This window comes from Onychostoma macrolepis, chromosome 14, assembly GCF_012432095.1.
Source record: "Onychostoma macrolepis isolate SWU-2019 chromosome 14, ASM1243209v1, whole genome shotgun sequence".
NCBI lineage: Eukaryota > Metazoa > Chordata > Actinopteri > Cypriniformes > Cyprinidae > Onychostoma > Onychostoma macrolepis.
The window spans coordinates 25,760,599-25,786,451 of record NC_081168.1 but is presented as its reverse complement, the minus strand read 5'-3'; the positions used below and the strand labels follow the sequence as shown (position 1 = coordinate 25,786,451).

Genomic DNA, 25,853 nt, shown 5'->3' with positions numbered 1-25,853 from the left:
GGCCATGGGCCGATCATGATTCAGTATGCAAATATCACAATGACACCATAGAATGCATCATTTTAATCAAAGGTTTTTAATGAAAACATATGACAATGAAGGCCAAAAATTGTCATTTACTTTTCAAGACACTGACATTGGTTCAATCTCTTCAGACAGTAAAATGTTGTTTGAAGATCTTTTTGAATAACATTCTTTTGAAATTTTGAATCTTAAACTCAGCTTTTCATTGTTTCCCAAAAATAATAATAGAGCCATTTGTGCCCTTATTCAAAGAGTAGTCGTTAATCATATTACACTGAAAATCCTATTGAGTGAAAAACTGGGGAAAAATTATGATAACTATCCCAGAATTATATCTGAAATATGATTAAAGAGGTGTCTTTCTTCATGAATTCTACACAACAAAACTTGACATGAAATAGTTGCATTCACTCCATTATATTAGTGTAAAATACAGAAATTTATTAACAGTCATTGGTAAAATTGTATTTCTTGGCTTCATAAAGGAATAGTTGACTGAAACATACATGCATACATACATACATACATACATAAATAAATAAATAAAAGTAGCTGAAAGTCCATCCAAGATGTAGGTGAGTTTGTTTAGCATTAGCATTACATTTCTTGCTCACCAATGGATCCTCTGCAGTGAATGGGTGCCGTCAGAATGAGAGTCCAAACAGCTGATAAAAACATCACAATAATCCACTAGAAATCCACATGGATCTAGTCCATCAGTTAGCATCTTGTGTGGTGAAAATCTGTGTGTTTGTAAGAAATGTATATATCATTAAGATGTTTTCTTATAACATTGCTTCTGGCCTAAATGCAAGTCCATAATCCATAATAACTTGTCCTCCAGTGAAAAAGTCCATCTCCTATCGTCCTCTGACATCAAAATCCAACAACATGCTTGTTCAGAAGTGTTTAGGATTGTTTTCGCTTGTAAACGGTGTTTGATCTGTGCATATTTCTCTCCTGATTCAGAAGGAGTTTTCTCACTGGACAAAGTAATATGGATATGGATATGGATATGGATAGAGGAAGCAATGGCTTAATTATTATTTGCTTATTACATAAACACACTGGCTTCACAAGATGCTAACTTATGGACTGGAGTGGTGTGGATTACTTCTGGATAATTGTAATGCTTTCATTAGCCTAGCTGTTTGGACTTTCATTCTGACGGCACCCATTCTCTGCAGAGGATCCACCGGTGAGCAAGTGATTTCTCCAAATGAAGAAACAAACTGACCTATATCTTGGATGGCCTGAGAGTAAATTTTCACTTTTGGGTGAAATATTAAATTAAGGATGCTTAAAATGCATTTAGCTATTTATTTTACAACTTTGGGTAAATGCCATTATTGCGTAAATTTATGTAAATTTCAAGTTACCTAATTTAACTCGACAAAGTGTGTCATGGTTTTTATTTAAATGTGTTGTATAATTGTTGTTGACCAATGAAAAAAAAATTAAAATAAAGTAATGGGAAAGGGGGAAATTAATTTAATTTAATTCATTAATTAATTTACTTACTTACTTATTTTAATGTAATTGTATTTTTAGATATAGATTTTTTTGGGGTACATAACATAATACATAATTCCAGAAAATGCGCGCAGAACAAGAACAAATGAAGCCGATGCTTGTCATGTGACGGGGGCGTGTCCTCTCGAGTGAAGGGAAGCTGGCCCGTGTCACGTGACGGGGGAAATAGGGAGGCTCTTGTGTTTACATCAATGCATTCAACAGCGGCTGCTGCAGAGCGTCTACACATCCATGTTTTGCTTTCGTTTCTTTAAAAACGAACACGATCATCGGTACACACGGTAGTTCCGACCGCGTCCGAGCGTAGCGCCGCTGTGCGATAAAGAAAGAGCGCCTCTGCTGCAGCTGTGATCGGTTGTGTATTAGATTACTGGCGTCATGGACGAGCTCGCGGTGGAAGTGCGAGGAGCGAGCGGAGCTTTCTACAAGGTGGGTTTCAGATGTCGTGCTATATGCCTCCTGTGTGTGTCTAACTCACCGGATGATGAAAATAATGTTTGGAAAATATGATTCAGTCCGTCGAGAGCGCAGATCTCAATGCACGATGGTGCAGTAGGCCCAGTCTGCCTTTAACACAAGGCCTCTTCGACGAGTGTTTGCATGAACAGGCTTTAAAGATTCATCGCAATAATTTGATAGCATGTATATTATTAATGCATATCAGCTGTGTTGACAGCAGAATGTGTCAGTGTGCTGGCTCGGTTCTGTTCGGATGTGTGTGCTACACTGAGTCTCTACTTGATGATGGAAATGTATTTCATTGTACATCATAAAGACAAATTTATGGTTCTAGACCTAACGTTAATGTAAGTGATATTAATAGTAATTGATGTTTCCTGAATGCTTTCAAATGCCATCATCCATACCTTCAAGGAAATGAAGTTATGATATATATTACAGCTAATAATAAATCAACACCGTTTCTATGTTCATGGCAAACCTGGGACTATCAGGGGATTTTAAAATGCTTGTTTACACACCTGGAAACATTAACTGAAATTAATGCAATGTTGAAAAATTATATAATAAAGGCTGGGAGATCTCTTTTTTTTATGATCCACTCTGAAGAATAATAATAATCAACTATAAGTTATACCCTGGCTGTATTTATGGACAGTTAAAGTAATAATGTGAAAGTCAAGTAAATCCATTGCTCGTAGTGTTATGTCATGTATATCATAATGTTATGTGTTATATTGTAATTTTTTCATAGTTTTTTAGTTAATATTCGCTTTTTGACTCTCATTGGACATTATAGACACCTATGACGCTCCAAAATGTTCATTAAATGCCTCATTAATTTCTTACAGGCCTTGGTTAAGGATGTTCATGAGAGTACAGTCACAGTGTCTTTTGAGAACAAGTGAGTACCAAAACAAATGTCAAAATAGTCTCACATTCAGATTTACATGGTTTGTTTTGTCTTCAGTATAAACGCATGTTGTAAATTAATATATAACTTCATGAATTCTGAAGGTGATATTGTTTTGGTTCCTTATGCAATTATGAAAAAGGAAAAATATAAAATGTAAAGAAAAAAAAAAAGTAAGTTACTATATTTTATTGTTTTGCAGTTGGCAGCCAGAACGACAGATTCCTTTCCACGATGTTCGGTTTCCACCTCCGACCGGCTTCCAGAAAGAGATAAACGAGAGTGATGAAGTGGAGGTAGGTGCTATCAAATATTGCTAAACATAGAGAATGTTCTTAAAAATTAAACAAATATTGCATAAATGCACTGACCTTTTTTGTGAATTTACCACATTTACCTGTGTCTTCCACAGGTTTACTCCAGGGCCAATGATAAAGAGCCCTGTGGATGGTGGCTAGCCAAAGTTCGCATGGTGAAAGGAGAGGTAAGCAGTTTAGTAACCAGATTCCCTTCTACTCAAGTAGAAGATGTTATTTTAGTAGATTATACACAAATCAGTACAAGCAAAATAAAAATGGTTAAACATTTTTAAAACAAAATATACAATAAGGACCCTCCTGTCTACTGTACAATTGCATGTATGCTGATTATGTATTGTGTTGTAACAATATTTTGCTTTTCTGTCCTGCACTTATAGTTTTATGTGATAGAATACGCGGCCTGTGATGCAACGCTAAATGAAATCGTCACATTAGAGAGGCTACGACCTGTAAACCCCAACAAAGCCGAGTCAAAGAACGCCTTTCTCAAAATCAGACTAGATGTTCCTGAAGATTTAAGACAGATGTAAGTTCATCTTCTGAATTTTAAGTGTTTAGGAAGATTCTTTGTTTGACTTCAAACTGGGATGCTGTTGTATAAAATTTGTGCCTTTTAAAGGGATAGTTCACCCAAAAATGAAAATTCTGTGATTAATTACTCACCCTCATGTTGTTCCAAACCTGTAAAGGCCAAAGTATATTTTTTTAAGCATGCATTAGCGTACACGTGCATTCTTACGCACAGCCTTGCAAAGTATACTTCATTTGACTCGTGCGTACACAGACATTCGACGCATGCGCTTTGCTCCAAATTGCAATACCTCTCCTGGCCTAGTGTTTGCCCGATCTCTTGCCATGAGTTAAAACCCATATACATATCTTTGTATTCTTTCATGCTACAATTGTACAAATAAGGATATTTTCTAACCTCTTTGCACAATCTCTCGTCTATGTAGGCCTCCATTATCGCTGTAGCTAACCCCGCATTCAGGTTTGTTCTGTTCATGCAGTTTTTCTTCGGCTACCTTGTGAATCGATTCCCTTCACGGCAGGGTTGCCACCTTGAGTTAAATGCACGTGTGCGACCTGTGCGTACAGAAATCTGGTGATGTGCATACAGTAGTGCGTGCTATTCTGTTGACGAAATTTGCGTCACGCACACTGTACGCTGTCTCTCGCGTATGCGTAAAAAGTGAAGTATACTTTTGCCTTAAGACCTTCGTTCATCTTCGGAACACAAATTCAGATATTTTTGATGGAATCTGAGAGCTCTCTGACCCTCCATAAACAGCAAGGGTCCTTACACGATCAACACACAGAAACGTAGCAAGGACATCGGTAAAATAGTCCATGTAACATCAGGGGTTCAACCATAGTTTTACGAAGCTACGAGAATACTATTTGTGTGCAAAGAAAACAATAATAACTTAATTTATTCAGCATTTCTTCTCCCCGAGTTACTGTCTTCCGCCATTTTGGAGAGTACCCCAGAACGTAATCAAAGTAATCTGTGTTGTTTACGTTCAGCATGCGCGCACTGTCTACTGAACGTCAACTACTTTGCTTACGTTCTTAGGTACTCAAAGACGGTAACTCGGAAGGAAGAATTTCTGAATAAATTGTTATCATTGTTTTCTTTGTGCACAAAAGTTTTCTCGTCGCTTTGTAAAATTACGATTGAATCCCTGATGTCACATGGACTATTTTACCGATGTCCTTGCTACGTTTCTGAGCCTTGATCGTGTAAGGATCCTTGCTGTCTATGGAGGGTCAGAGAGCTCTCAGATTCCATCAAAAATATCTTCACTTGTGTTCTGAAGATGAACGAAGGTCTTACGGGTTTGGAACGACATGAGGGTGAGTAATTAATAACAGACTTTTCATCTTTGGGGGAACTAACCCTTTAACCAGAGTTTGTTTTTGTTTTTGTTTTGGACAGGTGTGCGAAAGACTCTGCACATAAAGACTTCAAAAAAGCGATCGGAGCATTTAACGTCACTTATGACTCGGAAGAAAAGCAGTTGGTTATTTTGGTAATATGCAATGTTTCAAATCAATTTAAGGATTTCTGATTTCACGTTTGTAAGTTTTACTAAGGCGATTCTTGTCTTACTCTTTCAGTCGGTTAATGAGGTTACAGCAAAGCGAATAGCCATGTTGAGTGACATGCACTTCAGGAGTCTGCGCACAAAGCTGACGCTGATCCTGAGGAATGAGGAAGCAACCCGACAGCTGGAGGTACTGCCTGAAGTTTAGTGTCAGGTTCACCCTGCTCACTTACATTCACTCACAATGCTCTCAAACAGTCATATGCCAAGTCCAAAACACATTTGTTTTATTTCACAGTAGTGTAATAATATTTTATTGCTGTAATATAACTGTCTCGAGGAAGGCTGGTAGTATTTTCATAAATTCCTTGGTTTATTTCTTACTGTTAGAATGCCCTGCAGCATATCACTGGGCACAAATGCATGGAGTGGCAGTAGAGACAGTCTATATTTAACAGGTGTAAAAGGGTAATACGTGTATATGCACAGCTGTGATGGCCCGGATCCCTGCTTTGGCATAATATGATACTCTGTTGATATGCAGAGCTATATTTACAGATGCATAGGTTCCATATAGGTATTGTTTTAGTTCTTAAAGTGTTTTTTATCTGTGCAAATGCTGTGTTTGTTATTGTAAAATTATAGGCAATGGAACATTTTCACCCATATTTTGACATTTTATTTTCACAAAAGTTATTAGAGATATTAAAGTAGACACTGTACTTGTACTTGAATTTAATATTCTTTGTGTATATAAAATCACTTTTGTAAATTTAATTTGATGTGGTCACCAAAAGTCTAGTCTTTGACCCGTGTGTGTGTGTGTGTGTGCACGTTTTTGTGAAAAGTCAGGACATACATTTGTATAATGACAAAGGTATGACATAGGTATTACAAGGTGAAGGTGAGATCTCAGGACATTGACCCATGTCCCCACTTTTCAAAACGCTTATAAATCATACAGAGTGAGGTTTTTTGGGGGAAAGTTGAAATGCACAGTCTCCTGTAAGGGGTAGGTTTAGGTGTAGGGTTGGTGTAGGGCAATAGCACATACAGGAAGTACACTATAAAAACCAATACGCCTATGGAATGTCCCCACTTTTCACAAAAACGAACGTGTGTGTGCGCATATGTATGTGTATATCTGTGTAGTTTTTTTTTTTTAGTTTTTTTTTTAAACAAAACAAGTGCTTTAACACAATCTTGTTTTGGAATTTTTGGTTTCATCATTGACTTCTGTTTTATTGTATACGTTTTTAATGTCCATTATCTAACAAAACTGTTCTATTAATGCAGTTATGCAGCAGTTATAAATATATTTCATTTGGAGAATATGCTTTGCAAATATCTGTGCCAACATAATGTTTTAACATTACTTGTTTAGCTAGACTATGTTCATAAAAATATTTTGCCTGGTAGTGTACTCTGCTGATGGTTTTTGAACTCGCTTTTATGCGGAGAGCCCTCTTGCGTGTCGGGCAGTGCAGCAATTTCACATGTGGAGATGTGCTCAAAATCTAGTAATGCACACTACGCATCCTTGTGCATCCTCCTTATGAGCCAAAACCGAACTAAGCATGTCACACAACTTAAAAAAAAAAAAAAAAAATTTATATGGTTTGAATTACCATAATTAACCATTTTTATTACTAAAAAATAACACACAACATCATGTAATATGTGTGTATATAAAGCATTAAAAATATTTTATTGCCCCTTTAAGGCTAATAAAAAAGGAATATTGGAATAGTAAAAACAAACAGAGTATATATCAGAACACTGGTAAGGTTCAAACTGGCCTTTTTCCCTCCAGAGTTCTCGACAACTGGCCTCAAGGTTCCATGAGCAGTTTGTGGTGCGTGATGACCTCATGGGATTGGCCATAGGCACCCATGGGGCGAATATCCAGCAGGCCAGAAAGATTCCTGGGGTCACAACCATCGATCTCGATGAAGAGACCTGCACGTTTCACATCTATGGAGAGGTAACTGCTTTATTGGTGACTTCCTCATAAGGGTAAACACAATTAAATGTGATGGCTGTTAGAATATGTGAGCCTGGCTTGACGTTTGTGTTGGATTGTGTTTGAATTTCAGGACCAGGAGGCTGTACGGAAGGCCAGAAGCTACCTGGAATTTTCTGAAGATATTATCAAAGTTCCTAAGAACTTAGTCGGTGAGGACAAACAAAATGAACCGCTTTCTCCTTCACGGACTGGACCTGCTGTCCTGCACCATGATGGTTAATGTGCATCATTAAATTATTTTCTACCCTGTTCTGCAGGAAAAGTCATTGGCAAGAGTGGGAAGCTGATTCAAGAGGTTGTGGATAAATCGGGTGTTGTCAGAGTTCGAGTGGAACCGGAAAATGACAAAAAGCCTTCTCCATTAGAGGAGGTCAGTGAGTGGGTTGCTGAAAACACTCGTTGTATTTATGGGCAGCAAAAGTGATGATGCTGATAAAATACATTAAATCATAGTAATTGGTGTGGACTGTATTATCGCCGACTAATCAATTTTAGGAATACTGATTTTACTAAATATTTCAAAGCCTGCTTTAAGAATGAAAAAGCAAAACTCAAGCTTAGTGTGTTGTACATACATATAAACGAACACACACACACACACATACATACATGTATACACTGAACAAAATTATAAACGCAACATTTTTGTTTTTGCCCCCATTTTTCATGAGCTGAACTCAAAGATCTAAGACATTTTCTATGTACACAAAAGGCCTATTTCTCTCAAATATTGTTCACAAATCTGTCTAAATCTGTGTTAGTGAGCACTTCTCCTTTGCTGAGATACTCCATCCACCTCACAGGTGTGGCATATCAAGATGCTGATTAGACAGCATGATTATTGCACAGGTGTGCTTTAGGCTGGCCACAATAAAAGGCCACTCTAATATGTCCAGTTTTATCACACAGCACAATGCCACAGATGTCGCAAGTTTTGAGGGAGTGTGTAATTGGCATGCTGACTGCAGGAATGTCCACCAGAGCTGTTGCCCGTGAATTGAATGTTCATTTCTCTACCATAAGCCGTCTCCAAAGGCGTTTCAGAGAATTTGGCAGTACATCCAACCGGCCTCACAACCGCAGACCACGTATAACCACACCAGCCTCCTCCACATCCAGCATCTTCACCCCCAAGATCGTCTGAGACCAGCCACCCGGACAGCTGCTGCAACAATCGTTTTGCATAACCAAAGAATTTCTGCACAAACTGTCAGAAACCGTCTCAGGGAAGCTCATCTGCATGCTTGTCGTCCTCATCGGGATCTCGACCTGACTGCAGTTCATCGTTAAGTTACAATTTTCATATGCTCAAGCAGAACGTTAATGTTATCTATTGCTTGAGCAAGGTATCTCTGGCTAAAACTAGCTAACGTAAACCCTCCTTCGAGTTACCCACTGTATTTATTTTTAAATATTTTATAAATCCCTCCATTGAATATTTAATTCCCATTTGGTGGCCTTTTGTGTCCAAAATTGTGCAAAAACATCGTGGGACATGGTTTTCACACTGTAGCTGTCATTGTAAAGAAGTGAGCAACTTGGTTTGTTTGTCTGAGGGAGCAACAATAACTAAGGGGGGCGGGGCTTACCGATAGGTCAATTGTGAATTGTACATACAGTAAGGGAGATGCTGGAAAAATTTCACAACTTACTACAACCTGTGGAACATGAAAAACTATTTTGGTGAATTGCTGTAGTTTTAAAAAATATATATATATTTGTGTACTGTACATACCGTAAGGGAGATATTGCCAAAATCTAACCTGTAGTAAGTCAGTTTTGTATCTAGCAACGTACTACACTACAACCGTTGGAACATGAAGAAAACCCTTTCCTGGGATCTTTTATAAGTAAATAATTGTGTACTGTACATATATATAAAGGGAGGTATTGTCAAAATCTCATCTGTAGTAAATCACTAGAAGCAATAAAAGCTTTACAGTTCGACAGTGTGTTATTTTAAATGTTAAAAGTAATTTTAATTTAAATATATTGGACGGTTTAATCCAGTCGGTGGAATTGTCAGACGGCCCCTTGTGTGCGATTAGCGCGTCAATGCTTTCTCCGGTTTACATTTGCAGCAACAATACACCTAGGCGGTTTTGAACTCATTTTTTATGTCGATATAAAGTGGTTGCTTACTGTTAAAACTAATCGTGGTAATGATATCTTTGTAGGACTGTCGACTCTATAGATCAGTGGTAAGGGAAAGCAACGAAAATTCAGCGCGTTGCGTTCTGACCTCATTTGCATGCCTGTATATAGTTTGCATAATCTTCAATAAAGTGTATTCTGAGGTCTTATATCACTGTATTAGTTCACTGAGGTGCATTACGTGTCGTTGGGGAATCCTGGAGTGTGACGTATGAGGGGAACCCCAGTATTACAGCACAGCGTCACACAAGCCATGATACAAAGTTACAGAAACTAAACAACCGAAAGCAATATCTTCCTCGGATGTAATGTTAGTTCTGTACTTCAGCATTGGGTAAAAGAGCATTATAATCTCCTTTGTGGTAGAGAAAGCTGCTTACATGTAGGCTACGGGAAACAGCGAAGATGTTGAATTAAACATACACACAATCAGTTTCCACATGTTTATGCTGGCCCCGATAATCAAAACTTCTACTTAGCGCTTGCTCCATTTCTGCAAATCAGTTTTTGTAAATTAATGACTTAATCAACATATGGCCACCTGCTGGTGAGCGGCTGACATCAGCTGGAGATCATGCATCGGTGCTCTACTGCTATTCCTGCGGTTCCCGGATGTGCAACGCTGAAATTTCTGCCGAATTTTAACCACTGAATTTGTGGCAGCGAATTTGGAAAGTGAAATAAAATGACCGAAATTTGCCTGTCGAATATTATGCATCGTATTTTTAAACAGATTGAATATTTTAGAAATGAATTCTGGAAGGTGAATTATTGAATTTTTAATTATGAAAATGTGTGTGAAATATTTTGAATTGAAATATTCACAGCTTAAATAAACAACTATGTTACATTTCAGGACCTAAAAATGCAAGCCCTGGAAATACAAGGCATTAAAATGCAAGCACTGTTAATTGCAATTCATCTTTTTTTTCGATTTGTGGAATTCAGCATGCTTTCAAAAACTATTGTCATTATTCTGCTTCCATATGTCACCCATTGAGCATGTTTGGGATGCTCTGGATCGGCGTATACGACAGCGTGTTCCAGTTCCTGGCAATATCCAATAACTTCGCACAGCCATTGAAGAGGAGTGGACCAACATTCCACAGGCCATAAGCAACAACCTGATCAACTCTATGCGAAGGAGATGTGTTGCACTGCGTGAGGCAAATGGTGGTCACACCAGATACTGACTGGTTTTCGGACCCCCGCGGAACCCCCTCCAATACAGTAAAACTACACATTTTAGAGTGGCCTTTTATTGTGGCCAACCTAAGGCACACCTGTGCAATAATCATGCTGTCTAATCAGCATCTTGATATGCCACACCTGTGAGGTGGATGGAGTATCTCGGCAAAGGAGAAGTGCTCACTAACACAGATTTAGACAGATTTGTGAACAATATTTGAGAGAAATAGGCCTTTTGTGTAAATAGAAAAAGTCTTCGATCTTTGAGTTCAGCTCATGAAAAATGGGGGCAAAAACAAGTTTATAATTTTGTTCAGTGTGTATAATATAATATAATTTCTAAATCAATATTCAAATTATCATTCATACTGACTTGAAATACAACCACAGGGAATGGTGCCATTTGTGTTTGTGGGGACAAAGGAAAGCATTTCAAATGCACGGATTCTACTGGACTACCATCTGAATTATCTAAAGGTAAGAACCAGTTTTAAAGTTTTCTAAGACGACTACTATTCAACATACTTTGGGTTTAAGGTTTACTTTAAACAATAACCCCAAGTATTAAACTTTGGTGTATAACTTGTCTGGCTTGACTTTCTTCTTTTTGAAGTTTTTTCTTTGGCAGTCAAAAAATGGCAAAAATAAAATCCCATAGTTTTACATTGAAGGAATGACTAGAATCCATGAAACATTCTGAAGATTACAATTTTTCTTATTTTAAAAAATAAAATGTTGTATTTCCGAAAAGAAAAAAGTTTCCTTGGGATATTCTTAATCCTTTTTATTTTTACCCCAAAAGTAAACTTAACAAAATATACCTATTTGAACAACGGAAATAATGAACAACATAAATATATATATTTTTTATATGTATGTAAAATATCACATTATTATTATTATTATTATTACTATTTTTAAGGTGGGTTTTCTTCAATGAGTTGATCAGCATGTTTTCTACAAGAACCGCCATACTTTATTTATTTTTTTAAGAATTGCACTTAACATTCTTAACTAGGGTTGCAAAGGGGCGGAAAATTTCCAGAAGTTTTCCGGAAACTTTCCATGGGAACTTCGTCTGGGGAACATTGGAAATATTCCAAATTTGAAACTTACCAGGAATTTATGGAATTTATGGGAATTAATTGGAAATTTATAAAACTGAATCATATACAAACATAAATATAATTTTATTTTGATCATAGGCTCACTTGCATGCAAACTAATGCAAATTTTAAAAATAACATTTTTGGGGGGGAATCTGTGATGCTTTTTTCAGGATTTATTGATGAATAAAAACAGTTAAGATAAGAACAGTTTATATATTTTATATATATTTTAAAACAGTTATATATTAACAGTTTTATATTTTCTAACAATATAAGTCTTTGCTACTACTTTTTAAAATTAATTTAACACATCCTTGCTGAATAAAAGTATTAATTTATTTCAGAAAAAGAGAAAAGATACTGACCCCAAACTTTTGAATGGTAGTGTATTGTTAAAAAAGGATTTCTATTTTAAATAAATGTGTTTTTTTAAAAACAAAAAAACTCTTTATTCATCAAATAATCCTGAAAAAAGAATCACAGGTAATAATAATAATAATAAATATTAAGCAGCACAACTGTTTCCAAAATTGATAATAAATAAGCATATTAGAATGATGTCTGAAGAATCATGTGACACTGAAGAATGTAGCTTTGATCACAGAAATACATTATATTTTAAAGTATATTACAACAGAAAACCATTATTTTAAATTGTAATACCGGCAATACTGCACAATATCACTGTTGTTTTTTTGTTTTGTTTTTTGTATTTTTGATCAAATAAATGAAGGCTTGATGAGAAAAAGATATGCAATGTTTAAAAACATTAAAAATAGTAATGTGTCCAAACTTTTGACCAGTACTGCACTTCTGTATGATAACAGAAAACATCACAGCTTGAGCTATATAGCACATACCTCATAAACTGTCTAGCTACTGTATAAACACTTTTGGTATTTACTAGTTAAACGTGAATCCCATAGATCAATTATATTTAGAATATCAAAACTTAGATGTGGTCTTTGGGCTCAAATGCAGAAAGTGCGGCTTCAGAGAAAATGGAGGGGAATCCCCCTCTTAGGTGACAAGAGAGGATTGTCTCACCTAAATGTTTGTTCAGTCAGTGTATTTGTTTTTACTATGGTATAGCCTAATTTAGTTGCACAGTATATTACACACAGCACAAGGAAGTTTTAAACATTTTTTTTTTATATTCATGTAATTTAGATAAATACTTACCAAGATGGACATTTTGATATTTTGTGTGTAGGATTTAAGAAATTATCTGTGCATGTAATGGTAGATAAGCACAGTGCATGTAGGGGGCGTGGCCTCGATAGCCCTGCAGTAAGCAGTGTGCTGTGTGCGATTGAGCAATTTGTAGAGTAGTAATTAAATTGAAATTGCATTAAATCTGGTTGTTTTAATCAAGATTATGCTGCAAGTTTTTGTTCTCAACTACATTTAAGTTCCCAGTTCCTGCAATTTAGCAAATTTCCAGTTTATTCCCATTAATTCCCGTTAATTCCCATATATTCCCGTTAATTCCCAGTCTTGAAAATTCCCGGAATTTTGCAACCCTATTCTTAACAAACTTCTTAGAATTTATTACCTTAAGAAAATTCTTTTAAAAAGATTTCCATTAATCTGTCCCCCATATACCAATGAGACCTGGGCTTGGCTTTGTGACCATAGCATTTGTGGTTTTGTGCATTTGTTTGTATGAGTTCTGCTCCAATAAGCACCACATTTTCTTCTGATAATGTAAACATATAGTTATCCTTCACGTTGAACAGCTTTTCCTCACAGAGCACTTTAGTACTCATTACAAAGCAGCAATTGTTGATTAGTGACAATACTACAGGGCTGGCAAAATTTCAAAATCCCTGGTAGCCCTTAGGGCAGGTACGCTTCAGATTTTGGTAGCCCGAAAATTAATTTAACTAGCCCAAATAAAAAAAGACCCTTTTTTTTTTTTTTTTAAATGTAGAAAGTCAGATAAGTCTAAATGTCAATCAAAAACATTTTCAGTACACAAATATAAATGAAAGGATTTTATTTCACTATTTACAGGGTATCTGCAGAATTTTTAAAAATAAATTTAAGGCAATGTATGAACCTTTTTTAAGAGCTGCACAAGTAAAATGAACACTGTATGACATGAGTGTGGTTGGACATTGTCTATGGTAACATTTTAAGTCATAAAATGACATGATTTACAGTTTAGATACGTTTTCTCTCTCTCACACACACACACACAAAATTAATATAAAATGGCATTTCAGCTTTTAAAAGGGAAAAGTCTAAATAAAAAGGGACAATTATATTAATTTAAAACATAAATATTACTGTCTTGTTTAGATTTTTAGAAGGCACATTAACTTCTTTCACATTTACAACTCTGTTTGCTGCATAAAAACATGGGTCAATATTCGCATTGATCTGAACATAAGATACACACTGGAAATGCAAATTCACTCTTTGCCACCAGGTGGTGCTTTAGGAGCAAATATAGCGGCTTTTCCAGTAATGGCTTTACACAAAGCAACACCGTACTCATAAATGCTGCTTTATCAGGCATTTTTTAGGCAAGATGAAATGAAAATGCCAACAACACGTTTCTGAAGACAGATGGTTCCCTTCAGAGGCACATTCACATAAAGACATCTGCGCTGCGTTTTGACTTTGAAATGTGCAGCGCTCATATTTGTTCAATGACATTCATTGCCTTTTGAAGTTTAATCCAGCTGTATCGCAGTTCTTGTCTTTCAGTCCCCAACTGTAAGACCTCTTGAAATTGTAATTAAGACTTTTCCTAAAATATTTTACAAGTAAATTGGGAGTTTTTAAGCACCCGCGGGAGCCCTGTCGGGCAGGCAGTGATACATTTTGGTAGCCCGACTGGAAAACACAATAGCCCCGGGATGTCGGGCTAGCGATTTTGTGAGCCCTATACTAAATACCCCAGAGATAATCCATGTGATGTTCACTACTCTTTGTTCTTGTGTGATCATGATACATTCTTCATATTTGTTTGGTCTGGTTCAGGAGGTAGATCAGCTGCGAATGGAGCGACTGCAGATCGATGAACAGCTCAGACAGATTGGTGGAGGGCCTAGAGCTCTGCCGGGACGACCCGAGAAAGAAAAACCTTTCATGGCTGATAATGGAATGGGACCCTCACGAGGTGGCGGCAAACCCTTCGGTCGTGGAGGGAGAGGGAGACGGGGCCCAACACTGGCTTCAGGTATGACCGGCCTCAAATAAATGAAATTAGAGCATATCTGTGTATGGAACTTGGTGGATATGGAACTTCACCCTTCTCTCTAAACCTTTTCTCAGAAATAAATAAAGTTTATATAATAGTATTACTTTCTGTAATATAAAAGCCATTGGATTGATATGCAAGTATTAGTCGAGCACTAGTTGGAGCATAATGTTAATAGTGTTAATAACTTTCTTCGTTATGGACTGTATTTGTCCCAGGCACCAACTCTGAGGCCTCTAATGCATCTGAGACCGAATCCGACCACAGAGATGAGCTCAGTGACTGGTCCCTGGCCCCTACAGATGAGGAGTCCATGGGTTACCCCAAAAGGGCCCCTGATGGACGCAAAAGGGGTGGAGGGCCCCGGGGTCGTGGAGGAAGAGGAAGAGGAGGATACAAAAGTCAGTTTTTGAGCCGTCACCCCTAAGGCCATTTAAAAAATATATATATAAGTATAGGGTGCGTTCACACATGCAGTTCGGTTCTTTTGGTTCATTTGGTCTGGACCAAAAAAGAAACGATACCTTTGGTCCTGGTCCGCTTGGCTTTCACACTGGGATTTTTGACAGCAAACCTAAAGATACCGAATCTAAAGGCATATTGATATGTTCACAACCTGATTGGTTGGGTTGAATGACGTATATTTTGTGACAGAAATTACTGAACACCCCAAACAATCGTTGTGTTCGACTTAAAGCGGCAATGTGCAGACCGATCGGTGTATGACGTCAAAGTATTCCATTCAGCGATCGGTCTGCTTAGCTCCGCTTTAAATCGAATACACCTAATGCTGTCTGCTGGACTGAGATTGGACATTGTTGCGTGCACATATGATTTCATTTTTACCACCTGCGAACTCACGAAGAGCTCATAAAAGGCACTTTACCTCCTCATTGCTCCACGTTTGCCCTGTGCTCATTTAGTTTTGGATACACCGCTCGATCCGCGTCGTCAAATCAAATGTCATTGCATCCTGTTTTTGGTTCGTTTAGAAGTATTTGGTTCTTGTTGCGTTCATATTTCATTCGAACCACACCAGAGTTCGTTTGGAAGCGGACCAAACCCATTTTTGAGCAGTCTCGGTCCACTTGTCTGGTGCGCACCAGGGTTTGGATGGCAGCATTCGCACTTACTTAAATGAAGCGCACTAACAGAGCAATCAAACCAAACATGACAAGTGTGAACACACCCTAAGAGTGTGTCAGTTGAAGTATGACTTTTGAAGCTGACTTTTTGACATTAAGGTTTTGTATCTTTATTTTTGATACCATGAATGGATTTTGAACGTTTCTTTTTGTCTTAACTCAGCTGAAGACATGCACTGGAATGAGTCCCGCTCCCGTAGTTCCAGAGACTCGAAGCTGAGACCCCAGGAAGACACATTGCAGGTCTCACTCAATCTATCATTCCTAGTCTTCTATTTTCAAATGATCAAAATGATTCAAATGATTAGTGAGTGCAATCATAGCAGATACTGAATTTAAATACAGTATTTACAATATTCACAATATTGGCTGATAAACTGAACTGCGTGCGTCTTGCGGAAGAACATATTTGCCAGAACTACTTCTCTCTGTTTATGTCTATGACGAATCATACAGGTACTGGGCTACTCAGCAGTGGTACCTACACAAACCAGTCTAAAATAGTCAGAATATAAACACTTAATAAAGGTGTACCGTAGTGATTCAGGACAAGCCAAAAATACGGTTTGGAAAATGGATTCATGATGTACTCGCTTGTTGTTATATAAATTTTGTAAATTTTGAACACAAAAAAACTTACGGACTGCAGCTTTAAGTTAAACTTTTCGTGGAAAATTTTATCTGTTAACAAGGCAGTTGGTAGTTAAAAGCAATAATCTAAACATGGCTAAATATTGACCTATTTGTTTATCGTTAATATTTGCATTATTTAGATACTTTTTAAAACTATTTATTTAGTTTATTTGTTTAATTATTTATAAAAGTCTTGGTAATGTTTGTCAAATGTATTTATCAACATCATTTTTTAATAAATTAAATTTTCATAATTTTTGAAACTGAAATTAATATATATTAAACACCTACTTTTATAAAGGTAAAAAATATTGGTAACACTTTACAATAAGGTTCATTAGTTAACATGAACTAAGAATGAACAATACTTCTACAGCATTTATTAATCTTAATGTTTATTTCAGCGTTTACTAATGCATTTTTACAATCATTATTAATAATGCTTATCATTAGTTAATGCACTGTGAACGACAGTGGGGCAAAAAAGTATTTAGTCAGCCACCAATCGTGCAAGTTCTCCCACTTAAAAAGATGAGAGAGGCCTGTAATTTTCATCATAGGTATACCTCAACTATGAGAGACAAAATGAGAAAAAAAAATCCAGAAAATCACATTGTAGGATTTTTAAAGAATTTATTTGCAAATTATGGTGGAAAATAAGTATTTGATCAATAACAAAATTTCATCTCAATACTTGTTATATACCCTTTGTTACCCCTGTAAGTTTTCACAAGGTTTTCACACACTGTTGCTGGTATTTTGGCCCATTCCTCCATGCAGATCTCCTCTAGAGCAGTAATGTTTTGGGGCTGTCGCTGGGCAACTCGGACTTTCAACTCCCTCCAAAGAGTTTCGATGGGGTTGAGATCTGGAGACTGGCTAGGCCACTCCAGGACCTTGAAATGCTTCTTACGAAGCCACTCCTTCGTTGCCCGGGCGGTGTGTTTGGGATCATTGTCATGCTGAAAGACCCAGCCACGTTTCATCTTCAATGCCCTTGCTGATGGAAGGAGGTTTTCACTCAAAATCTCACGATGCATGGCCCCATTCATTCTTTCGTTTACACGGATCAGTCGTCCTGGTCCCTTTGCAGAAAAACAGCCCCAAAGAATGATGTTTCCACCCCCATGCTTCACAGTAGGTATGGTGTTCTTTGGATGCAACTCAGCATTCTTTCTCCTCCAAACACAACAAGTTGAGTTTTTACCAAAAAGTTATATTTTGGTTTCATTTGACCATATGACATTCTCCCAATCCTCTTCTGGATCATCCAAATGCTCTCTAGCAAACTTCAGATGGGCCCGGACATGTACTTGCTTAAGCATGGGGACACGTCTGGCACTGCAGGATTTGAGGCCTTTGTTACTTTGGTCCCAGCTCTCTGCAGGTCATTCACTAGGTCCCCCCGTGTGGTTCTGGGATTTTTGCTCACAGTTCTTGTGATCATTTTGACCCCACGGGGTGAGATCTTGCGTGGAGCCCCAGATCGAGGGAGATTATCAGTGGTCTTGTATGTCTTCCATTTTCTAATAGTTGCTCCCACAGTTGATTTCTTCACACCAAGCTGCTTACCTATTGCAGATTCAGTCTTCCCAGCCTGGTGCAGGTCTACAATTTTGTTTCTGGTGTGCTTTGACAGCTCTTTGGTCTTGGCCATGGTGGAGTTTGGAGTTGGACTGTTTGAGGTTGTGGACAGGTGTCTTTTATACTGATAACAAGTTCAAACAGATGCCATTAATATAGGTAACGAGTGGAGGACAGATGGGCCTCTTAAAGAAGAAGTTACAGGTCTGTGAGAGCCAGAAATCTTGCGTGTTTGTAGGTGACCAAATACTTATTTTACCGAGGAATTTACCAATTAATTCTTTAAAAATCCTACAATGTGATTTTCTGGATTTTTTTTTTTCTCATTTTGTCTCTCATAGTTGAGGTATACCTATGATGAAAATTACAGGCCTCTCTCATCTTTTTAAGTGGGAGAACTTGCACAATTGGTGGCTGACTAAATACTTTTTTGCCCCACTGTAACATGAAGAAAATAACTGTTTTTATTAACTAACATTAATAAATGTAGTGTCCACTGTTCATTCATGTTAATTAATACATTAACTAATGTTAATGAATGACATCTTATTGTAAAGTGTTACCAAAATATTTTTTGCAAATTCAGATTGAAGCCTGCGTGGCATTAAATATTTCTCAATTAAATTTCTCATTAAATATTTCTCAAACCATTTTTGTCAGGTTTATCAAATAGTCACTAATATGCAAGTAATAAAATAGAGCAAATAGCATGCAATAGAACAAATAAAAACAATAGAAGAATTAAGGAAGGAAAGTTCAAGAAAATCTGCAGTATCAAACAGAAAATTAAGTAAATGAAAAATATGACGGCTGTATTATGCAATTTGTTAAAAACAGACAGGGCCATGCTTTTTATTTTTATAGCTTGGCTAAAACTTTATTAAACACACTATTTTGTGCATTTCTGTTTGCTTATCAGATCCGCATCGACAGCAATAACGAGAGGAGCGTCCACACCAGCCGAGGCTCTCTGGCAGGAGACAGCGGAGGGAACCGGCAGAGACCCATAAAGGACCGAGGGATGAAGAAAGACAAGCAGGACGGCCCGGACAGCCAAGCCGTTGTGAACGGCGTTTCGTAGAGAATAACGTGCCCCATTTCCCCCATTCTCCCACTCAGCTCCACCAATCCAGATGCTTCTTCATTAGAGACACATTAGGCCAAAGAGAACCAGGTCAGTAGGGCTGTCGCAAGACATGACATAAAGCACACTTTGTAATTGTTAGTTGGGGTAAAAGACGAGGTCTCTTGGTGTATGGTGTGTTGAATTCGGTAGTCTTCACGGATTAGAGAGACCGGTCTCTAAATCACAACTGAAGCTACAGATTTTCTAATTGACTTTCTAAACAACTACCTACGAAACATAAAGAAGCTGTGGATTAAATGTCTCTCCAAATGGAATCCTGAAATGTTTTCCAAGCAATTGGTTTTTAAAGTTTTTTGTTTTCCACAAAGTCCAAACAAAAGGGAAAGTAAGAAACACATTGGAGGATGAACTCAAGCGCTCGGGGCCCAAGTTTATGCCACATCTCACGGCATACGTTGTTTTTTACGCGCTTTGGTGTCCATGATTACTCGAGCCCATTCTGATGTGAGATCTTAGTCACATCATTAGCAAAAAAAATAAATAAATAACAAAAAAAAAAAAAAATGGCAAACGAAAAAAAAAAAAGCTCCTGTCTGGATCTGTGCCTTTAACTAGTGTGGATAGTATCATAAATTTGGATGTTTAAATCAGGGAAGAAGACGTGAACAACCTGTCTGAGCAACGTGTGTTGCAATCTCAGCCGACGACTTAAAATAAAAAAAATTACAAAAAAAAAATCTTTTTTCTTTTTTTCTTTTTCTTTTTTTTTTTCTGTGCTGCATGTATTTCACCAACATTTTGTATGTCTGAAAAGCAGGATTCTATCAAGTCGGCCGAATTCTGATATTTTGCCATAGCTGAATTGTGTGTAGTAAAGGTATTAACCTAACTAAACTAGTCAACTGTGGAAGTCATAAATTGTAACCGACCACCCAGAGACGAATATCAATGCTAATTCAGTGACGTCAACATCACAATTTTTTTTAGTTAAATTTGTCGTTTAGCATATCTTTGCATTATAGGACAATTATGAATTTTTTTTTTTTAATAGAGGTAGCAATGCAGTTTTCTTTAAACAAAAAAAAAAACCCACGTCTGTCGTTTTACTCCCACACAAGGTGAACTTGTTGGGACTTTTTTTCTCACAAACACGGTGGAGATGCTCGTTTTGGTTTCCGTTCATGCTGGCCACAGTAAACTGCCATCTCTCCTGCTGTATTTCTCAGCATCAGGTGTGAAGCACTTATATCAGATCTCTGTAACATTGTCTGTGTCCTAACAATGGCTCATCATAGACTGAAAATGTTGAACTGTGGGGTTGCATACTGTATATTACGTCATCTGTTAAGAGATTGTTGCTGTTCTTTTTAGATTGAACTTTAAATGTGCACTTATCATGTTTGTGTTACTCTGCAAGTACTTTATAATCTATAAACCTATAATAAACTAGAATGTGATAAGACTTCCTCGGCAGGTGAATCACATGTATGCTGTCAACATAACTAAACTGAAGTTTAGATATCTTCGCTAATTTTGAGTCTACTGTACTTTTGCAGCTGAATTCGCTTGGAGAGGGACGAGAAGGGGGAATAGGCGATTGTTAACTTTGATATGAAAACCGTCTGTCTTATCCGATTAGTGCTTGTGCATTAAACTTTAGTTTACATTTTCGAGAAGACGCGATGCTGTTCTGAACCCACGATTCTTTCCAAACCTACTGTGACGATAACCATGGTAGTTTTTTTCTGCTTTTCCTTTGACTGTACAGCAAGAAAACCGTTCTTTGCTCTTTTTCTCTACGTTTCTAGTTCTCTTTGCGCTCCTGTGCTCTCGCTAGTCACCTTGGCGAATAACCAGCTCTACCTGTTATGCTTATACACACCAGTTTGGAAGTGATTTGCCTGTGAAAACGAAACGAAAGCTGAAAAGAACCTGTGACTGGCGGAGGATGTGCAGAAAGACAAACCACTCTCTCGACGGAGGCGGCCCCGGATGCCCCTCACGTGTGGCTCTTAAAAAAACTAAAAATTATAAATTAGCCTTTACTTCAAAATAAGGTGTTAAATGGTTTACTCTCAGTATTTTTAAAACCTGCACGTCCACGGCGGGCAGTAAAACTGGCAAGATGGCGCAGTTCGCCACAGTCTGTTCGAGAATAAAAATTAAAAAAAAAAAAAAAAAAAAGTTTCGAATCTTTGAAAGTGTTGCCAAACAGACTGTTTTCTAGTTATTTATTTTTTGGAATGTATATTAAAATGACAAATTGTAAAACCATCTCTTGCACACATCGTAGGCTATTGTGATTTGAAAAAGAGCTGAAAAAAACTAAACATGAAATACTGTAGATACTGAACTGAGGTAGACTGACCTTGTATGTTACTGCACTTTGGGTAATAATTTCTTTGTACATAATAATAGCAGAACAGACTGGGTTTTATGTTGACATTGTTTGGTTATAGTGCAATATATTTTGTATGCAAGCAGTTTCAATAAATAAAGGTTGATCTTCCTCTGCAATCTGAAGTGTTTTTATTCCTCGCGGGGAATTGGACATTTTACATTCCATATGTGGTGATAAATCTGCCCGTCATTAAACACGACAGCAGATTTCATTATAGCGCGTTAACATCAGCAGATTCCTCTCCGTGTTGAATCTTGCTCGTTTTGTGCGTTGGCCTGTTGGTTTCTTTCTTTGTTCCTCCACTTGGTGGCGCTGTGGCACAGGCGAAGTCCTGCTGTAATGCCACTGCAACGGTTCCTGTAATGAATGCTGGCGGTACATCAGGATTTTAATGGGGTGAATGCAGGTGAATTGGGACACTTTTTGACATTGAGGTGTTTTAGCTGAATTCACCCTGTATTTAACAGCTGCATATTCTGCTGTGCTAACCAGTGTTTCTCTCTTCTTTTTTTTTATTAATAGCAGTTAATCTGCATTATTTCATAAGAAAAAGCAAGCAAGATTTATTAAAAATGTGAGATTCATGCTGATTTATGTTTCGACTGTGTATTTCAAAGAAAATCGGACTACATTACAAATGTTTGGGGTTGCTTTTTGTTTTTTTTTTTTTTGTTTTGAAAAGACATTTTTCAATAACTGTTCTGTTTGAATATATTTATATTTTACAAATCATTCTAATATGCTGATTTGCTGCTTGAGAAACATGTATTTTCAATGTTGAGAACTGTTGTGGCGCTTAATATTTTTGTCACAATCATATATGTGGGAAATTAATGTGTATATTTATAATCTCATGGCTCATGATTTCCACAAATATCAGAATTCTGAGACAGACGGATGGATAGACTTTTTTTCAGAATTCTTTGATGAATAGAACAAAGAACGCCATTTATTTCATATTGTTTTATTGTAATATTGTTTACAATACTGTCACCTTTGATCAATGTAATGCATAATCAATAAAACTTACCCCCCCCAAAAAAGTGAAATATCTGCACTCTATGCTTAAAAATACACAAAAATTGTTGAATTTGCATTTCCTGATGGAGAAAAAAAAAAAAATCACTGAATAACTGAAGAATGAGCTGAATATAGTACAGTACAGTACAAATGAATGTTGTAGTATTTTTTTTAATGTCAGTAATATTGAAATAGATTAGTTTTGTTCATCCTCAGGTGACCATAGAAGTACGATTGCTTAGAAAACTAATAGCACACCTCTCCTCAATGAGCTGCATAATTACAAGTAGTGTTCATGTAATTGGCTTGGTATGTGTTGCACACTAAGGTTTAATAAAATAAGTATGAGCGATAGTAACAATGATACTTGCCTTATGAGGTTTCATAATAACATATCATAGGTTTTCAAAATCAATCGTGTTTCTTTCTTTTTCACATTGCCACATTGGTGGAACTGCATGCGGTTTGTAAGTGTTTAACTATGAATCTGTAAAATGGATCCGCATTGGCTATTTAAATGTCTCACTGTTTCCTCTGCCTTCTCTGACACTCTTCTGCTAGACAGAGTGCAATTGGAAAGAAGAAGAAAAAGGAAAAAAAAAAACTTTTGGTCCCGCATCACTGGATTTCCACAAGAGCTGACAGAAATTTTAGCCACTCTGCCTTTTTGCAGGAGGAAAGGGCCAATTACCTCCGACCCCAAACAAAGTCTGTTGGAGCCCTTACCCTGAAATCCTCGCCATCATCCACCCAATGGATCCACCAGACTGACCTAGTTTCCTCTCCACTAACAACCACAAGAACAGCAAACAGTGACCGGAGAGGCTGTGTCTTTTCTCTCTCTCCCTCTCTCCCTCTCTCCCTCTCTCGCTCTCTCGCTCTCTCTCTCTCTCATTGGCATGTTGTCTAGTTCATTTAAAGCAACACTCAAAAACCTGTTTCCCCCCCCCGTCTTTCTTTCTCTCCCTGTGCGATCATTAATAAATGCATGGGAAATTAATGACAACACTTAAAATTATGCCTGCAGTACTATTTAATTAGTATATAATGACAGAAGCTGTACATCTATCACAGCTCTGTCCCAGTCAAGTGCTTTAATTTAAAGTAAAAATGTAGCGCATTAATCTAACTAAGATTCAGTAGAAATGTCCTGTTTTTACGTAAAAATGACATTGTGCTATAAAACTGATTTCTTTATTTATTTTTGCTCATTTTGCACCACATTTATGTGTTGTATGTATGTAGTTAATGCAGAATCATTCTCATTTTGAAAGTTTTGGCCCCTAAATATATAAATATACATATATTTGTCCCAAAAATGTTATATATTTCTAAAATATGGGGACAAAACTTTCAAAATGAGCATGATTCTGCATTAAATAATATATATATATATATATATATATATATATATATATATATTTATTATGTGTGTGTATTATTATTTTTATTATGAATGTAGAATCATACTCCGTTTTGTCCCCCAAATCAGTGGTTTTGTTTTGTTTTTGTATTTTAGCTTACTTATTTTTGTTTTTTCACATCACAAGAAACACAAAAAATAATTTTTAAAGTCATTTTTGGATTTTTACAAGTAAGAATTTTGCTGTGTTTTAACAGCAAAAAAAAAAAATATATATATATATATATATATATATACATATTTGTTCAACTTTCAGTATTAGTTCATTGTTTCAAACTTTAAAAATTATGGTACTACACTTTTTTTTTTTTTTTTTTTTTTAAGAAAATATTACTTTGTTACATCTGGCTTTTTTAGAACCATTATATTCAATTTGAAAGCTGGACCTGTTTCATGCTAATTTCATGCAACTATATTAAAGATTTCTTATTTCCATCATCTCAAACATCCTTATTTGATGTAGAACTAAAATGCATATTTGTGCATGCAGTTACATAACCATTACTAGACAAATGGTCTGTTCTGTTCTCTCTGTGGTTTTATAGGTCAACCAGACGTCATTATTTGTACAACATGTAAAGAACAGAATGTTTTATGGTGCAGCTCTAACAAAAAGATGCATCCAGTAACTAGCAGCAATCACTTTGTCTTTTCGATGCTGATTTTGAAGCGTCCAGCCTCTCTCTCTCTCTCTCCCTGTCTGTCTGTCTGTCTGGGTCCCCCATGACTCATTTCTGTGTTGCCCCTGGCTTGTGAGAGTCGTGTTGGACTCGTGTGTGCTGGAGCGGGATTCAGGGGCCACACACTGAGCTGCTGTCAAACCGCACTCCAGCGTCATCAGTCTGGGTTTAACATCACAGACTTAATATCTGTTCTCCATCTTTAAAATGCTCTTTATATGACAGCGACACAAGAACGCTAGAAGACTCATTGTCAAGATATGGTGTTGATGGTTTGATTGTGACTGATTTAATTGTTCTGGAAGAATCGCAGATGCTGAACTTACTGTAGGCTCATAATGTGATATATTTAGAATTTGTCATACATTGTAATATACTTTTTTTTAAGGCTTTTCTGTAGTTCCAACGGTAAAGCAATGCACTAGCAACACCTGGGTCATGGGTTTGATTCTCAGAGAAAGCAACAACTGATCAAATTTAAATGAAAACGCTTTTTTGGATGAAAGTGTCTGTTAAATTAATAAATGTAACACTATTATTCTATTTAATGTGCAATACACAGGGTTCCTGATTTAAGTATTGTCCAGGTCTGGAAAAGTATTTGTGTTTCCAGACTTTTGCCCCTATTTATAATAGAAAATTAAGAATTTATTGAACAAGTAGTCAAAATCAAAATACGTCAATGAATCCAAGGTGCACTTTTTCATTATGCAAAACTGCAGGTTATAAACATTTTGGGTTTCTTCTCACAATATTCTTAGCACCTTGTTACATAGCCTTAAGGACCTTTGTACAAATAAAAAAATATACAGACTTTTATGTGCACATGAGAAACTTGGCATATAGGACAATGCACACTGAGTCACCTATTGCACTACCAGCCCATTTTGCTGTG

The 25,853-nt window shown here is 36.8% G+C and overlaps 1 protein-coding gene across 2 annotated transcripts; it reads left to right on the top strand.

Moving 5' to 3' along the window:
• Positions 1–1,684: 1,684 nt before the first annotated feature.
• On the top strand, positions 1,685–24,113 carry fmr1 (fragile X messenger ribonucleoprotein 1). 2 transcript variants are annotated; one of them, XR_009274112.1, is made up of 16 exons: positions 1,685–1,986; positions 2,868–2,920; positions 3,132–3,225; positions 3,342–3,413; positions 3,627–3,775; positions 5,189–5,282; positions 5,371–5,487; positions 7,111–7,281; positions 7,394–7,472; positions 7,581–7,693; positions 11,056–11,142; positions 14,766–14,964; positions 15,204–15,386; positions 16,294–16,373; positions 19,267–19,521; positions 23,421–24,113. XR_009274112.1 is itself a non-coding variant. In XM_058797434.1 (15 exons), the coding sequence occupies exons 1-15, from the start codon at positions 1,936–1,938 to the stop codon at positions 19,426–19,428; spliced, it is 1,704 nt and encodes a 567-aa protein (XP_058653417.1). In that variant the 5' UTR covers positions 1,685–1,935; the 3' UTR covers positions 19,429–21,951. The 2 variants fall into 2 exon arrangements, 1 of the variants encoding a protein (XP_058653417.1); XM_058797434.1 differs by lacking the exon at positions 23,421–24,113 and having other exon boundaries at positions 19,267–21,951.
• Positions 24,114–25,853: the final 1,740 nt, after the last annotated feature.